The 19,019-nt window shown below is 38.3% G+C and overlaps 1 protein-coding gene across 8 annotated transcripts in view; it reads right to left on the minus strand.

The window, feature by feature from the left end:
* ntm (neurotrimin) overlaps nucleotides 1–19,019 on the minus strand; it is a 467,090-nt gene that overhangs the window by 148,253 nt on the left and 299,818 nt on the right. For 5 of the 8 annotated variants that reach the window (XM_053476267.1, XM_053476266.1, XM_053476265.1 and 2 more), the window contains exon 1: nucleotides 6,001–6,470. In XM_053476267.1, the coding sequence (XP_053332242.1) occupies nucleotides 6,001–6,161 (161 nt within the window). In that variant the 5' untranslated portion in view covers nucleotides 6,162–6,470. Of the gene's footprint in view, nucleotides 1–6,000; nucleotides 6,471–19,019 lie in introns of those variants that run through there. The other 3 variants (XM_053476263.1, XM_053476268.1, XM_053476269.1) reach the window with 1 other exon arrangement.

Consider the following 19,019-nt stretch of genomic DNA (forward strand, 5'->3'; position numbering starts at 1 on the left):
GCTTTAATAAAAACTCCTACATAAAAAAGCTAGAATATCTTACTGTAGTTTTTTACTGTTATTTTTGCTGCAAAATTAACTTTAGTCCAGTTGCTATATCTTACTCTAAAAGAGCTATAATGAATCACAACGATTAAAATTTTATCTGGAACCATGTCCACACTATTTGTATGCATACACATACAGTAAGCATTTAAATAGGTTGTAGATTAATAATAAAAGGAAGGAGGTGTGTTTTTCTAACAGTCTGAGAGTGGACAGTAGTTTGTCATTATTGTTTAAACTGTCTAGTCCCCTAATGCGCACACACATCATCAGACAAGTGGTTTGTCAATATTTTCCCATCCTATTAATAAGCTCTGCCAGACTTTTCAATTATGCATGCTATAAGAGAATTATTCCACACTTGATGAGTTTACACTCAATAGAAGCCGCTTTCCTTTGCTGATCCTCAACAAGGGCACAATTATTTAAAAGTCTGGTGTGAATATAGGGCACATGCTGAACACAATGCAGTCTAGTCTCTCTACTTGCTTGACAAAAATCAATGTAGGACACTGCCTTTGATTTCAAAGAAAAACTAGGCATTTAATTATTCCAAAACTAAAATAATGATTACGACAGATTTCTTTATCACTAAAGGGAAAAAAGTCTATTATGGTTATGTAGTATGTTTCGACTTTGCAGGTTTGGTGAGATGTAAATACTCTAAAGTGCCTTTGGAAATGCTGACATCTTTAAATACCCTTTTTAATCACACAAACTCCAGCCCTCTGTCTTTCTCGTTAATAAGTGTCTGTGTCAATTGCATGGTTTGGAGCAGGCAGCTGGATGGATCCGGAGAGAGGTGGCGTTTGTGCATATGTCATTAGCCTATGACACTGTGGCCATGATGAGCAGCTGTCCCTAATACTCACCGGATCTCCGGACTGTTTCCTCTGTTTATGGAAGAAAATAAGCCCAAATAAATCAAGTTTCTATTCAAGAAATAGGGATTCATTTGGAAACGTGGAGATCCAGCTTAAGGGCGGCATGGTGGCTTAGCAGTCAGCACTGTTGCTTTGCACCTCCAGAGTCCGGGTTTGTTTCCGGCCAGGTTTGATTCCTGCCTCTGTGTGCATGGAGTTTGCATGTTCTTCCAGTGCTTGGTGGGTTCCCTCTGGGTACTCTGGGTAGATTAGGCTAATTGGCACTCCCACATTGCCCGTAGTGTGTGCGTGTAAGTGTGTATATGTTTGTGTGACCGCTGTAATTAATTGGCAACCGGTTCAGGGTGTACCCCACCTCATGCCCTAAGTCTCCTGGAATAGGCTCCAAGCCCGTCATGACCATGTATACAGGATACAGCAGTATAGACGACGTGCGAGAGTGAGATCCATCTTAAGCAAGCTTTCCTGAATCAGCTGTACAGCTGCATTGTCGTCACACTAGCACACTGTCTGGCTCTCAAACTGTGCTGTTGGCTATAAAGTCATTAGATGTTAGCGAGTACAAATAGCTGAGTATGTGTATTCATCAGTTCCCTGTCAACTAATCCACCCAGCCGATAATGTGTGATGAAAGTAAGAAGAAGAGGATGAAAAAATGGGGGAAATTAAACAGATAAAGAGCTTTCTGAACTAACAATTGAAAAAAAAAAAAAGCAACTCCTTTTTATGACCTGTGCATTTTTATGTTTCTTTTCCTTATTTATGTGTTAGTCTTTTAAAAATGTCTTCCCCTCTCTCCTTCTACCCAACCCACAAATCATTCAGGAAGTGTCTAACAAAATCCACTCAGCAATCTGCATTAAGTGGGTTGACTACAACAGGATTGTCAGTAGCCTGGTAAAAAACAGCCTGTCGTTAACACATAACCTCAGAAAATCTTCACATTTAAGCACCTGGATAGAAATATCTAGTTGCTGGTTTGAGCAGTTCTATAGCCTAAAAGATGTGAGCAGAGCGAAATAATTATACAATACTTATGTAAATATACCTATGTTTTCCATGTTGCTGACACATTACTAAAGATGGGAAATAAATCGATTCAGCTGAATCAATGAATTGCGATTCTTTTGTGTGGCGATTCACGTATCGCCACACAGACTCACCGTTTTTAAATTTTTTACTTTTTTTCATCTTTTTTATTTTTAATTATGTTAATAATAGGGATGAACCAGTCAGTCGGGTTCATCCCTGTTATTAACCAAAATAAGATGGTTTTCACTTTAACTGGTCTTGACAATCAGATATAAACGATCCTGTACTGAACGCAGAAGCTTCCGAGTGGTGCAACAAAAACGCATTTTATGGCGTTACCTCAAAAATTGCACGCGTTAAAAACCTTTTTCTCCAAACTCTGTAAATGGATTAGTCTCAAACCCACTCATTACACACGCCTACAACAGTCTCAAAACAACGAGAGCACCAATTAATCAAAAATCTCATGCGTTGGAAGTCCTGTGTGCCCACGTTAGAAGATGCATGCGCATGTGTAAAAATACTCATACTTTCACTTATAAGTATAGGCGTGATCTCTACTATCTTTTTTTTTTTTTTTCGAATTTACAGATAAAGCATACAGTACTATACAAAAGTCATGAGGCACCCCTCATTTCTTTAGATTAAATTAAACTGAATTGTGTAGATTAAATTTAATTAATGGCAACTAATGTTTTACTATGAAGAGCTGCAAAGTGTCTAAAAAATTTTTTTTTAATGGATTGTTTATGTAACAACCTCAGCAGCAACCTTATTTCCCCTCTCATCTGTTCCAACCACTTGGCATTCAGTATCACCAGCATAGTAATCACCGGCCTGATCATCTGTCATCGTCTGCACCTGTCTCTCACTGGTTCAAAAAGTTTTTGTTTTTTTTTATGCTTGAATATTTCATAGGTCACTGTCTGGCCCAAAAGCTATTAACATTCCGCTGGACCTGGAGAACTACATGGACTGGACTAAAAATGAGAGCCAAAAACTTGCCAAAAAAGTCCTTCAAGAACTATTCCCCAATACTACTTTAAAAATACAAAAAAGTCTGTCTGTTCAAAATATGAAGAAATGAGGGCTGGCTCGAATCATTTTCACAGTATTGTATGCCATGTTATGAAGGGAGAATTTGAGAATTCCAATTGTGATTTGCAAAATGTAATAGCATGAGTATTTTTTTTATATATAAAAATACTGTTCAAACTTGGTCCTAAGTTTTGTCAGTTAACAATCACAAATGTTGATTAGTAGGTTGGTTCCTATTGGTTAGATTAGTCTGCTTATCCTGCGTAGGGCCACCAGGGCCCTGTAGTAATGTTCCCAAGGGTGCCAATCCATCAAAGGCCAAAATCACACACTAACACACTACAGAAAATTTGGGAACACAAATCAGCCTACAAGCACACCTTTGGCCTCAATAAAAATACCCAAAGAAAACCCACCAAGCACAAGAAAAACACAAAAGACCAGAGCCTAACCACAATGTCATATTGCTTTATTGTGCAAATAAATAAAAAAATCAATTAATCCAAGTTTAAGTTACTGAATTAATACTGATGTATGTGGGCTAGATGGTCATGTTAGTTGATGTCTTTAAAAATGTTACCTAAAAGAACCAAATTTTTTTCTATAAAAAAGAAAGAAAAAACTGCTAGACAGACACTCTGCTTTTCAACTTCTGTTCTGTTTTTTTTTTTTTTTTTTAAGACAAACTACCCACAGCCCCCTATTAAATATCGAATGCCGCACATCCAATATTACACAGATGTTCAGAAGGTGCAAGCAGCCTGAAGGTAAACTCTGGGAGGAAATTGCAGGGATTTGATTTAGTCCCCAGGCTTTCGAATTCACTGATAAGGACAGCAGATATATTAGGTGTCAACATGGGAGGGATGATTGACTGGAGAGAGCGATGCAATCAAAAAGACAGCAAAGACATTTAAGGGTTCTCTTTTTCTACACGGCAAACAGTATTCTCTAGAAACAACGACACAAAATGCAGTGTCTTTCTAAACTGTTTGTTTAAGCATTTGCTAAGCCATCATAGCAATTCTAAGCCAGTTTTCCCCGGTTTTTGAAGTGGAGACCCAGGAGGCTGACCTCACAAGCAAATTGCCAGTACCAGGTCTGCATGGGGAGCCTGAGACCTCTACTATGCAGCAAATACATAAATAAATCAAACCCACTTCATATTCCAAACTGGTAAACAAGAACAAATTTGCTCTCGCAGGCTGCCTGATGCACACAATTAAGCTGTGACTAAATAATAAAGAAGTGCTGTGTTGTGGTCGGTTAACCATTTACAAAAAGGCAATGTCGCCATGGGCAGTTTGTTCATGTCTCTGATGCTGAAGGTGCAAGGTGTTGAGATGCTCCTGAACACAATGTTCAGCTCCCCTCTAGGACTCCACTGTGAACAAGAGTCAGTCCTAAAGTCAAGAAATAACATACTAAATAATTCAGTGTCATGGTTGGTACAAAGCAACTCCTACGGCTACCTATGCATTCGGCCCTACAAGTCGGTTCCTCTTTATGCTATTCAAAATGATCTGTTATGAACTGCATTTTTAAACCGTTCTCGAGATAATTCATTTCATGAACATAATTGTAATTTATTATGTTTCTGTGGTTATTGTCAAGAAGGGTAACCAGAAGCCTATGAGTACTGCTCAAAGAAAGAGAGAAAGGGAAGAGAGATAGAAAGAGAGAAAGAGAGAGATCTTTTTTTGACAGGAAAAAATTTAATAAAAGACTACACCACTACATACAGCTGCTCTGACAGCAACAACCCTTAATTATGACTTGTCATGAAAACTATGAGTTGTTGGACTCCAGAGTGATTTACTGTACATACCAGAGCACACTTAAGTGACTAAGCTGACATTTATCAAGCTTGAAAATAAAATCAACATTATGCCCAAGGCCCTGTCTGGTAATAAAAATGGCTTTGAAAACCTGATAACAAACTTTAGCAATGGGATATGTCTGATAGGATTCACTGCGATGCTGAGTAAATGTGATTACGTGGAAAATATCCAAACTGAAACTGTGCCTAACTGAAAGGTCAGAAGCTAACATTTGTCCATACTGAGTAATTGCATATGATTATGAAATTGGCAACTGCACTGAACATTAATGCATTTTTAATGAATAGCTCACGATTTAGTACAGGCTAAAGCATGACCTATGTCTTCAGTCGTTAGCATAATCATTTGGGATTCATTATTAATGGTCATGATATGAACATGCACACAGCTTATAGGAAAAAAAAAAGGAAGAAAAAAAGAAGCACCAGGACAATAAGAAAAAAAATGAAAGTCAGGACAGGACAGGTAGGAAGAGATCACTTGACAAGTTTCTCCTTTCATTTGTTGCTGTTCGGCTGAACATAACAGCAGCTGTTGTAACCTGTAGTTTTAAACGCTTTCATCTCACCCTATGTAATGCGCTTGCCTCTAATCCGGCATGTCACGCTAAGGTGCAGATGTAGGTTAATACTGTACAACGCCCTTACTGGCAACGAGATAAGGTTTTGCGACTGGGTGACACTGAGGAAGGCATAAGCATCATAGTAAGGTCATGCGCCAAGAGCCTGGCGATGCTGGTTATGCTGTAATTGTACAGTATGTAGAGAACCGGTGTGTAAAATCGATAGCAAGTTATAACATGGAATTTGCACCAGAAAAGGAAGCAAAGAGATAAGATTTGCACAATAACGTTAACCAAACAATGTAAAGTTATTTAGCTGTATCCAGGATGACGATGTTTAATGCTGGAAAAAAGCTTTACTGCTGGACCTCATCAAGCTTACAGTAAGTGCAACACATTTTGATTTCATTTAGCTCCCACAGACATCAAATGCCAAATAAAAGGACATCCAAACATGCATATAAAAAAAAAAAAAAAAGACTCCAGGATGCCAAAATCATACAAACACACTTACAATGCAGTTAGAACGTTTGCAATGACAAGCACAAGTTAAAACAATCAGACAGGACAGGTAGAGGAATAAAGGCCCAGGTCGTACCTGAGGAAGACGGTCTCTCCCTGTCGGACAGTGATGTTGTCCATCACGGTGTTACCGGATTGTGCGTCTCCCTGACTCCGTACCGGCAGACCTGCGGGAACAACAAGCATCAGCCTGAGACTCAAAGACACAACACGCTGCCACACACTCTCTCTCTTCATCTTTCCCAAATGCCGCTTCACTGGACCCACACACACACGCGCGCGCGGCTGAAGTGGGCTATAGAGCCATCGGAGCTGCTTTCTTAATCCGGAATGCCTGTGCAGGTAGAAGGAAATCCCCTGCGCACTGGGAGCGGATGGAGCGCGCGAACCGCCTGCGCCGTCACGGGATTAGCATCTTACTGAAAGCCTGGGTAGTCCTGTCCTGAATACCCGCTGTTCTCCCGTCTGGAATGTTTGTTTGATTGTTTGTTTGTTTTTTTTTGCTTCCGGAATATATATCCTGCCTGTATTGCACTTTAAAGTTAAGAGCGCGCGCGTGGCCGCTCAGCGAGCTTTGGCTGGAAATGGTTGCGCGCGCACACACACACGCGCACATATACACACAGAAACACGCGCGCGCGCGCGCGCGCACCAGCAGCAGTGAGCACTCTCCATGCTTTCTTTTCTTGTGAAGTTGAGGACAACCAGCTGCACACTGCAGCTCGCATTATTTCCACAGTTAAACACCAGCCTCATTAGAGAGAGCAAATCGATTCCCCCCTCCATAAATGCATACTGTAAGTGCATTACACAGCGTCCCCTCTAGACACTGTGGAGTGTACAGTACAGTAGTGATGCATTTAGGATCATCCGTCCCATACACTCCCATAATGCGTGGAAGAGGAAGATTAATAGATGCTCTGTGTGATATGAATGGGGAGGCGTTGTCATCGTTCCAGGAAATATAAACCAATTACGCACAAGGACGTGTTAATTGGATGGTGGGTCTGCTCTAAGCCGGGAAGAAATTAGTGCTTGTATCGCGCACACACACACACACACACTCTGTTCACTGTACTGTCTTTCACTGGCCTCTGAAAATTTCTGGCTTTAGTCCCTTTACGAGTTTGAAGCATTTCGGAAATCATTTTAATTTTCATTTAACACCTCAGCTAACACATTGTGGTACAAACACATCCTTTATAATCGTTCCAGGGATGTCTCATATCATCTCATTTAAAGCGTGATCATATTGTATTTCAATCTAGCCAATCTTACCGAGATCTTACATCGAGATCATTACACATTTGTTAGCCTTAGGGGAGATCATTAGGAGTTGGTGTACCACAGGGTTCTGTTTTAGGCCCCCTATTGCAGCCCATACATCCAGTCATATACAGTAGGAACTAGGGGCTGTAAAGGCCATTGTATTCATTTCTTTTTTACAACCGTGGTATGACCTTTGGTCAACATTCACACATGCTTTCACACACTACCGGCAATTTGGGAAGGCCAATTAGCCTAATCTGTCCCTTGACTATGGGAGGAAAAGGCTTTTTTCAGCCCTTGTAGTCATCCCTATACAAATATAATTATAATTTTAAAATATAACTGTAACTTATTACTTATTGGAGATTGGATATTATCAAGGTGAATCGTTCATCCATCTGCAGTAAGACTACTCCACTACAACCTGGTCAGGGTCATGAAGGATCCAAGGGAGCACTTAAAACAATCTACAAGCATCTCTCATGCTGAAATACTTTTGGCCTCATTGGTTTCAATAAAGAGAAATCATAATGTTTCAACACATTCTAGACCACAGGTGTCCGATCTTATCCCCAAAGAGCCGGTGTGAGAGGAGGTTATTCCAATCAAGTCAGAGCCACAGCTAATTCATCACATTTAGTCAGTCAATCTTAGTATCCAATAGACTACCAGGTGTGGTTTCTGCTTGGATGAAATGAAAACCTGCACCCACACCAGCTCTTTCTGGAGAAGTCTGGACACCACTTTCCGAAACAAGCAGCAGTTTCTTACTCTGAAAATCCTTTGTGGTTACAAGCATGACGATCTGGTAGCATAGACAACACTAAGAAACATGGCAGATGCGACATCAAAGTCAAATTTGGGCAGTAAAACTAAAATCCCACCTCACAACTTGTCCACTTAAGCACCCTGGCTTGAAATCCTTTAATCACTTCATGTGGCATGTGGAGCATATTGTAATTTATTTTATTACATTCACGCGTTTAGAGGTTTAAGACTCTCTCTCATCTGTTAAATTGAACAAAATGCAGTGTTGTAATAGGAATCCCAGTTCCTCTCAGTGAGTCAAAATATTTGACTCAGCTCACAAATAGAGTCAAGTGTTTTATTTCCCGAATGACTCGTTGCCATTTTCATTTCTATACCAGACAAGACTTGTAATATTCTAATTAGTCAGTGTTTGTCAGTCTTCTATAAAGTACTTTAGTAAGAGGTGGGAACCGAAAGCGAACACTGGAGGTGCAAGACCACAGTGCTAACCACAAAGCCACGACGCAGTCTTCCACCATACTGTGAGGAAATAATATACAGAATCTGCCAAAACATTGGAGCAGTGTGAGAACTGTCAACAAGTTGACCACACACACTTTATTTGCAGATAATGCGTGCGCCTGGATCTTCACGTGGGCGAAGCCGCAAGCATCATCTATTAACTAAATCGATAACATTGTTGAATGTTGATCTTTCAGGTTATACTGTAGTTTTCAGGAGTTTTTGAATTCCACATTTTGGAAAACATTTCTTGCAAATAAGGATAGGGGTGTGTAACGTTATCTTTATCACACCCAAGGAGTTCACTACTGTATTCTGGGTGGATGTCGCTTTATACTGTAGTTGGTAAAAGACAGGCATTACATCACCGATTCAAAACAGTACATTAACTTGCATCTAATAAATGTCTTCATCAACATTACATCATTGTTGCTTGTCTTTGCCTGACTGTTACTGACATTTAAAAATAAAGACATTGCCAATATGAACTGAAAAAAAGGGGTTACCTTGGAAGCATATTGATTCAATCACACTGCAAGGGTAATAGCATTGGCTACATTTACAAAGGAAAGTTAATGTAAATATGAGGCATCTCTCCTTTTTTTCTTTTTTTTTGCATTTGATGGATTTACACCTACACGCACAAGAGCATTGATTGCTTTCTGATGATTCATTACATTGCAGTGCTACTAATCTCACTCATATCAATTCAATGAAATCGGTCAGGAATAGACGTGTAGGCGCCAAGAAGGCAAGAAACAAATAAAGAAATACATGTGATTTGAACTAATTACAGACTTTAAACATTAGAACTGGACAACTAGTTTTATTCATTGCAAGTTAATAAAACCTGCCATAACATAATTTATAACAAAGCTGGAAATGTGTAACACCTTGACCTGGAATTTCCTAAAGTTCGTCTGTACTGTTTAGTTTGGTAAATTTCATTAACTTTTAACTTTTGAAGGCGTTCATCAGTGTGTGTTCATCAGAGATGTGAGCGTGTGCTTTTCATAAATAGCTTTATTTATGGATGATAAATTCAGAACAGTTTTGTGAATAAGTGCCTGGAGTAAAAGTTATTTATGAGCTTAACTTATTTTCAACCTTGTTTGAATAATCTAATATTTATATCTATAATTTCAAGGGAATTTTCATACACGTTTAGTCTTTAAACATATAGTAAGGATAGGGAATATTTTACAATTTAAACAATATTACTAAAGAGCTACCAGTGTACATACAACAACAAACAAAAACGTTTTAAAAGGAGTACATTTAAGTTTTTAGTGAACATGCAACAATGATTCGTGAAACAAAAAAAAGGTGTTGTCTGTTTAAAGCATCACTCCTGTTTGCGGTTTCATGACACACTCAAGGATAGAGAGGTATCCACTATGGAGGATTACATGCCTTTTGCATGCAGACGATGTTCTCTTTGACTGTATCTATAATAGACCTCCAACACCATACTCCGTCAATTTGAATGTCAAGCAGCACCTTTAAATCCAAGACCTTGGTTCTTAACCAGAAAAAAAAGTGAAAAGAGAGGTGAGACCTTGCCCCTGGTGAAAGAGTGTACGCACTTTGGGATCTCATTTACAAGTGATGGAAAAAGAGAGCAAATGAGGGCAGCAGTGTTAATGCCCATCACTTGTCTGTGGTGCTAATGCAAGCGCTCAGTTTGCAGACAAAGTCTGTGCTACCTTATCTGTCAATTTATGTCTTTATCCTCAGCTATGCAAGCAAAAGAATACGGTTATGAGTACACCCTCAGTGATGAGCCACCACATGTTCTAATAAAGGGAGTCAACTGGGGTGGTTTAAGCACTCTGCAAGGCTGAGCAATCCCCATTTTTATCTCCTTATACATCTGAGCAGTTGAGAGTTAAGGACCCATCTCAGGGGTCCAACAAGGGCAACTTGGTGGTGGTGGGGTTTGAACCTTGGACCTTCCGGCCCATAGGCCAATGCTTTAACCACTGAGCTACCGCTGATCCCTATTTGACACACCATGGCTACGTTTCTGCACACATCATAGGGGAAGACTCAAATAAAACAATCTTTTAGTGAGAATTATTCTACAGTACTGGACGGATTTCTAGCGAGGACCAGAAGGCTATAGGTGGCTTGTATTCATTAAAGTACAATGAATAGGACAGGAAGGTTAAAAACCAGGAAGGCTGCTAGAAAATGTTGCGTGGGCTGCTTATAAAAGAATCGGCATAATTGGGTATTCAGACTCCAGGAAAGGAAATGGGTAATAAGAAAGTTCTGCAATTTCATTTAAAACATTCACATTATCTAGGAAGAACCAACAGGAGAAGTATGTAGGAATGACTGCTTGGTTGCTAAAATAAACCTGACAGTGAAGGAAACTTTTAGAAGCTGTTTAGAAACTCAGTTTTAGAAACTGAGAGAACTTCCACAGCAAACTCAGGAGTATTCAAGCTGCCCTCCATCCACAGTACTATTTATTTACCTGTGTCCTTTTGGCTAGTGTTACAGTAGATGTCAGCAACATGGAGCATATTTATTAAAGAGCCCAGAGTGGCCCTTGCTAACTGTATAGTCTATGGAGATTTAATTTATTTTATTTTATTTTTTTAATGCACACCATATGGTGTCTCGCCATTAAGACATTTTGTCCACTGGGAACCAGTAATAATCAGTCCTCAGTTGCAGAAGCAGACTCCAAGGAGAATGTCAAAATATGTCATACACAGGAGAATATGTGGGCGCCCACTGTGTGCTTTATGTATTGAAAGATGTCGAGATATTTTATGCATATTTGCAAAGCACTGTGTTAATATTATCATTAGTGCAGTTCAAATCCTCCACGAGATGATAAGAAAATAGAAAATGACTGTAACTGAGAAACTTGTACCAGTAAGAGCTTATGTTCAGTTGACTAAATGGTAGAAATGGATGTAATATTTGACATGCAGCTCTATATTTAGTGGACGGACAGAAACATAATTCATCTTAAAAAGGTGAAAAATCTAGTATTACAATTTGTAGTTCAGGGTACCTTGACCAAATAATCTAATATAATGGCACTTATAACAATGCTTGTATCTGCTTGTATTAGCTTTAAATAATGTACATGTTTTTCTTTTCTATAGGGATTCAAACTGAGCACGCTGCCTACACAACACTATCTAGCAGATGTCCTGATTTATACAGTATTCTACAGTTTACAATGAATTGTTCAGTAAACAATCCAAAACACTAGGAATGGTCTAGCAGCATTTTTCTATGTTAACACACCTACATTTATCTATTTTGTAGAGGCACTTACAATGCCGTGAAAAAGTTTTTTCCCCAGTCCTGAGTTTTATTTAATGTTTTGCATATTTTTTATTTTTTTTTTTTTTCTTTTTCAACAATATTTTTATTGATTTTATAGCAGGGATATTACAGGGTAGACATGTAATGTTAAAAACCTCCTTATAAATCCCTATAACACCCACCCCACCCCTCCCTAGCTCCAAGCCAGCTTTACAAGTACAAGGAAAGGCTAGACGCCAGGCACAACAAAGGAGAGAAACTAAAAAAAGAAAAAAGAACCTGGAGCTGGAAGTCTTTTAGTTTTGTGTACAACAACAAAAAGAGAAAAGAGAACAAACAAACAAACGATTAAATAGAAAAGGAATCAAACTATAGATGTATATGAAAAAAGCGAAGGAAGGGCCCCCACACCTGTTGGAATTTTAAGTCTGGATAATGGATTGAGTAGTGGATCTTCTCCAGGGACAGACAAGACATAATATCTCTGAGCCACTGGGCGTGAGTGGGTGATGTTTTGCATATTTTTAAACAAATTATAATAATCCACATAGATAACCAGAATAAATATAGGCTGATTCATTCGAAAGAGGCCCTGAAAATACTTTTGTAATAACTCTCACTATGATGAAGCAATCTGAAACAAACAAAAGAAATGCTACAGTGCATACCTTGACGTACTGTATGTGTAATCAATTGAATTTAATGCGATGCTGGAAGTGATCTTCATTTTCTGGTGCCTACCTTATCAGTCTGACTCAGGGGCAATCTTGGCATGTTCAAAGCTCTATATACTGAGGAGCACATTGTACATTGTTTCGTCCCAGCGAGAGTTATTACAGAATATACGGGGCCTCTTTCGGGTAAATCACCCTGCCGAAAATGTAGTTTTAAATGATGATTTCATTTATTAAGGGAAAAAGGCTGTCCAAACCTACAGTACCTGGCTCTATTTAAAAAAGTAATTGCCTCTTAAATCTAATAACTGGTTGTGCCACCCTTGGCAGCAACAACTGCAATCTAGCATTCGCAATAACTGGCAGAGTCTTTCACATCACTCTGGATGAATTTTGGCCCACCCTTTTTTTCAGAATTGTTTTTATACAGACACATTAGAGGGTTTAACCTGTTTAAGCCCATGCAACAGCATTTCAATTGGACCTAACTAGGCCACTCCAAAGCCTTAATTTTAATAAATTCATGCATTTTTTGAATTAAAATCTAGAAATTGAAATTTGAAATCCCTACTGTTTAACCTTAATACACCTAGAAATGTGACGCCAAACAGCACACATCTGTCTGTAAAAGTGTCACTTACATTAGTCCATTACTCATGCATGGTTGTTTTGTACTATAGAAACCATTAGCATACAGCTAGTCAGCTACTGTACATAACAGATAGTATATTAGATCATAACTTCTTGTATGTTCGTGGATCATAAAATCAGAATACCAAAAATTTACCAAATTTACACATACCGCCACAGCATAGCATTCACTTAGTATTAACATACATAGCATACCATTTGGCACAGTAACATGAGACTAAAATATATGCTTATACTTGCACATTTTTGAGCTGTGATTTCGGGAACAGTGAGACAGGAAAATGTGAAGTTTGCCTAGAATCCCTTTTGTAAAAAAGGAACAGTAAAGTGCCAAATTAATACAGTAATTGGATCCAATTATGTGGATGGCGCAGTTTCCCTGAAATCTCTATTCGCCCTTTCATTTCCTACCTGTGTTAAGATCCCTTTCATCATACCCACAATAACTTCAAAATTAAACATTTATATATTTTCTTTACTAAAATCTTGTAATCAATATATATTGTATATATAGATATACAATATATATATATACAATATATATATATATATATATTGTATATATATATATTGTATATATATATATACAATATATATTGATTACAAGATTTTAGTACTAGACTGTACAGACTATGTGCGTGTGCGTGGAGTTTGCATGTCCTCTTTGTGCTTAGTGGGTTATCTCCAGTGGGTTACCTTTGTGCTTAGTGAGTCTCCCAAAGTCCAGACCTGCTTTGTAGGTTGAGTGGTGTTTCTAAATTGCCTGTAGTGTATGACTGGGTTGTGTGAAATTGTGTGCTTGTACCTTGACACTAGCTGAGCTGCCTGGCATAGGCTCCAGGCCCCCAAAACGCTGTGCAGGATAAGTGGTATAAAAAGCATTTTCCTAAATTATATTTCAGTCCTGATGTTTGAATAAATGTGAACTGCACCTGTAATATGACAACAGGTAGTGCATTTTCTGATAAAACTTAGTTGAGTATCGTAGTTAGAAATCTACCCTTCTGTGTATTCTGAAATATGCCAACTGACACTACAGTCTAGTGGCAGTAAATACAAAGCTATTTATTTACAGTAAAATTTACGTATCAGACAACTATAGTGTATGTACAGTAGAACAGGTGTAGCTGCCCTTGCTATAAAAAAGACCTTTATATAGGCTTGTATTATTTATGGTATCTGTGTAACTTTAGGACATGCGTACACATGTCTTATAAGGGTTGAAAATCAGATGAAATAATTGTGCTTGTTAACTTTCCACATTGTTCTGTTTCATAAATGTCCAGTCCGAAGCATTCCCAAAATGAGTAAAAATGCGACCGCAAAAACCAACGTATTTTTCTCAGACAAGAGATAAATGTTTGCTGTGCTCCATTGTGTGTTTATATTATTATTATTATTATTATTATTATTATTAGGATTATTATTATTTTATTAATATTATAATAATGATTATTATAATTGTTAAAACACAACTTAACTCTGTTTTTTTACACCTAAGTTTAATTATAGGCCTGATTACTGCCACACCTGTTCGCAATCAAGAAATCACTTAATAGGACCTGTCTGACAAAGTGAGGTAGACCAAAAGATCCTTAAAAGCTAGACATCATGCCAAGATCCAAAGAAATTCAAAAACAAATGAGAAAGAAAATAATTGAGATATTTTTCGTCTGAAGGTTATACTGTAAAGCCATTTCTAAAGCTTTGGGAATGCAGCGAGCCACAGTGAGGGCCATTATCTACAAATGGCAAAAACATGGAACAGTGGAGAACCTTCCCAGAAATGACTGGCCAACCAAAATTACCCCAAGAGCGCAGCGCCAACTTATCCAAGAGGTCACAAAAGACCCTACAACAACCTCCAAAGTACTGCAGGCCTTAATTGTCTCAGTTAAGGTGAGTGTTCATGGTTCAACAATAAGAAAGAGACTGGGCAAAGACGGTTTGCATAGCAGAGTTCCAAGACAAAATCCACTGCTGAGCAAAAAGAACATATAGGCTTGTCTCAGTTTTGCCAAAAAAACATCTTGATGATCCCCAAGACTTTTGGGAAAATACTCTGGACTGACAAGTTGGAAGGTGTCCCATTATGTGTGGCGTAAAATAACACCGCATTTCAGGAAAAAAAAACATCATACCAACAGTAAAATATGGTGGTGGTAGTGTGATGGTCTGGGGCTGTTTTTGTCTTGCTGTGATAAATGGAATCATGAAGTCTGCTGTGTATCAAAATAAAAAGGAAAAAGCCGAAGCGAACTTGGGTTCTGTAGCATGACAATGATCCAAAGCACACCAGCAAGTCCACTTCAGAATGGCTGCAGAAAAACAAAATGAAGACTTCAAAGTTTCCAAGTGAAAGTCCTGTCCTCAATCCAATTGAGATGCTGTGCCATGGCCTTAAAAAGGTGGTTCATGCTCAAAAACCCTCCAATGTGGCTAAAAACAACAATGCTGCAAAGATAAGTGGGCCAAAATTCTTCAACAGTGCTGTAATAGACTAATTGCAAGTTATTAGAAACGCTTGATTGCAGTTGTAGCTGCTAAGGGTTGCCCAACCAGTTATTAGATTTAGGGGGCAAACACTATACACGCTATGTAGTTTGGGATTTTCTTTTCCTTTAATAATAAAAACCTTCATTTAAAAACTGCATGATGTGTTTACTTGTGCTATCTAATATTTAAATTTTAGTTTGATGATCTGAAATATTAAAGTGTGACAAACATGCAAAACTTTTTTAAATAAAATATATAATTTCTGGAAACTTGGATTATGAGCATTAATTCGTTCCAGAAGCGGGCTCGTATTCCAAAACACTTGTAAATCAAAGCAAATTTTCCCAGAAGAAATGCTAGAAACTCAAATAATTTGTTCTACAGCCCAAAATAAATAAATAAATCACAAAATATAAAGTAAAAATAAAACAAATTAACCTGCACTTTACCTTTAATAAAAGTAAAAATAAATCCCGACTTATACATAAAATCCGTTTATGCGCGCGGTGCTGTGTGTGTGTGTGTTTTTTTATGTTTGTGAAGTACAGTAAGAGGAGGAATCCCCTTCATCTTACACAGTAAACCTTTCTCCTCATTGATTAAAATTTCACACACACACACACATTAACGGAAAGACTGTTTTGTCTTGTACACGCGCGCTTAAAACACATAATAAAAGATGTTTTATGTGCACACACGTGGTCACAGTGTTACAGTAAACAGTACACACGTGCACGGATGTTGATTATTAGTAAGCACTAGCACTAAGTACTAAGACCCAGCAGGGGAAATGATTACCCACAATTCCCCAGCGCAAGAGAAATAAACACCTTTAACTTAGTTGTGATCACTTGACGTTGGCGTCAAAACAAGAAGCGCATGCATGATACATGATATTCAGTACTCGTAAACCGAGACTTGCTCGTTTTTCCAGTCAAAATTATTCAATAATTTTGCTCGTCTTGCGGAACACTCGCAAACCGCATTACTCCCAATCCGAGGTTCCATGTGTGTGTGTGTGTGTGTGTGTGTGTACTATGTTATACAGTATATTTTCCTCTTTTTTCCCTTTAGTTGTTTTAATAGCAGCAACCTGAGGGGTTAACAACAAGAGGCAAAGAAAAAGACTGTTATTTTCATTGGATTGTTGCACGGCATGGTCATTCCTCTGTTAAGGATTTTCTCCTTTTCTTTTAACTGAACTATAATCCTGTTAATAGTAGCAAGGGGGATCTCAACATCCCTAGCTATTTGTCTCTGGGATGATCTACCCTAATCAAGCCTCTTTCTTGCCATTTTTAACTTCTACTACTGTACGTTTAAGGATGGGTATGTTCCAAACTGAAAAGAAAGAAACAGATGGTGCATTCATTTCATTATAGAATTATAACTGTGTCTATTTACTTCTTGCATGTCTGTGTAAAAGGTATATATAAATTCTTCATAACAGTATTTATAAATACTAATTTAACCAGATGATTACCTTTAACATATTTTTTTTGTTTATTCAGATGTATTAGTTTAAGGTGTTAAAGGTTCTTATAACAGCAATCTAAATGGAAAACTAATTATAGCTTTAGCTTGAGGGCCTTAAAATGATTCTTTCATGTAAACAGAGCATCACTATTTACACAGAGAACAAAAGCTGTTTAAATGTACATGAGCCAAAGCAGAGTTATTTGAACGGCAATGCAATTATTTAAATTAAAAAATAAATGGTTAAAGCGTCATGTGGAATTTTTTTTCCTTCTCTTTCTATTGTAGCTTTCTAAAAAGACTGAAGGAAAAAAAAGACAGTGCTTTAATAGAAAATTAATTATATTTAGCGCCAGGAGCAGATTCTGTTGCCGCCGGCACTATAGCTGATGATTAGAATTTTTTGACCAGTCAGTAAGTTCTGTTTAGCATTATTGGGTTGGATGGTGACACAATGTTTAGCGCTGTGGCCTCGCACCTCTAGGGTCAAGGGTTTGAGTCCGACACCTTTGAGTCTGCATGCATGGAGTCTGCATGTTCTTGGTGGGTTTCCTCAGGGTACTCCGGTTTCCTCCCACAGTAAAAAGACATCCAGTTTAGCCTAGATGCTAATTTTTAAATTGCGGCGAGTGGGTGCATTCGTGTGTCCTGGGACGGACCAGGATGTTTACCAACTTGTGCCCCAAGTCCTAGAATTCAGGATAAGCAGTACAGAGAGCAAGTGTTTTTTTCTTTTGGTAAGTCACATTATTTGTCTTTACCAGATTCATACTGGGCTCCGTTGCCCTGCTAATAAACAATTTAGAAATGATGGAAAGTCTCTTCTTTGTACTTTCCTTGGCATTGGCTGTACTGTCTATAGGGCATAATTTGTTTCGCAGTGCTTTGAGCTTGTGTGTGCATGTGTTTGTGTGCGTGTGTTCTGTATGTGTGACCAACAGATTAATATAAGCCTCTGTCAAAAAAGGAATGCGCAGTACAGAATTTAAATGCTGTTTTTTTAAAGAGAAAAAAAAATCCACTTGAGAAGCATACCCCTAAAAGTGTTTGTCATTTCCACTTGGTAAATTGGGTAACATTTGTAGTTTATATGCGTATATGCAGTAGCTGGAAAATATGAGGTGGCACATCAAATTTAAACACAAACCAAAACATCAACATTTGTACCGCTAGGTCGAGTCAAAAAAATTTACGTTTCTATAGTTTAACCTAAGCGGATGACTCTGATTACTAGCTGAAATAATCAGCCAGATGTGAAAAGGCCGAGTGATTCCTGAGTCGGGTAATTCCAGAGCATGCTTTTAACCCTCGGGGTGTGAAGTTTAAACGTTCGTGTTCAAAACACTCAAGCAAAAATTATGCTGTTTTCAACTCCGGGGGGAAAACAGTAATTAAAAACAATCAGCCCTAAGAGGAAGAGGCAACATGTCTCCAAATGTCTGTGAAAACAGTAGTTATATTTTACGTGGGACTCCAAGGAGCATGAGATTGGAATGCAGTGCATGTGCAAACACCCATATCCACAAATCCAGAGCCACTCAGACACAGCCATGCTGAAATAACACAGCTTGCAGCTGGAAAGATGGTCACCAGTATGCCTAACATATTACCAGCGAGTTGCACCAGCAAAGTTCTCCCAGTCAGCTACGTAGCATAGCCATGCTAAATCAGCAGCAGACCTGCCAGTGAAAACCATGCTAGCATAAGCATATTCTCTCTCTCTCTCTCTCTCTCTGTCTCTCTCTCTCTATCTCTCCCTTACACACACACAGAAGGATGTGTGATCTCTCAGATCTGTCAGCCACAACAGAAGCGTTTAAATGATGTGCAACAAAAGCTGTGAGCTGACAGCAGATAGGCACTTCGGAAAATAAGTGACCGTTACTTTCTCTAAATAATGATTCTTCTACACTTCTCTCTGTCTACATCATTAAGTTTCTGCTTGTCAAGCAGGTTTAAAGTGATT

This window comes from Clarias gariepinus, chromosome 17 (genome assembly GCF_024256425.1).
Source record: "Clarias gariepinus isolate MV-2021 ecotype Netherlands chromosome 17, CGAR_prim_01v2, whole genome shotgun sequence".
NCBI lineage: Eukaryota > Metazoa > Chordata > Actinopteri > Siluriformes > Clariidae > Clarias > Clarias gariepinus.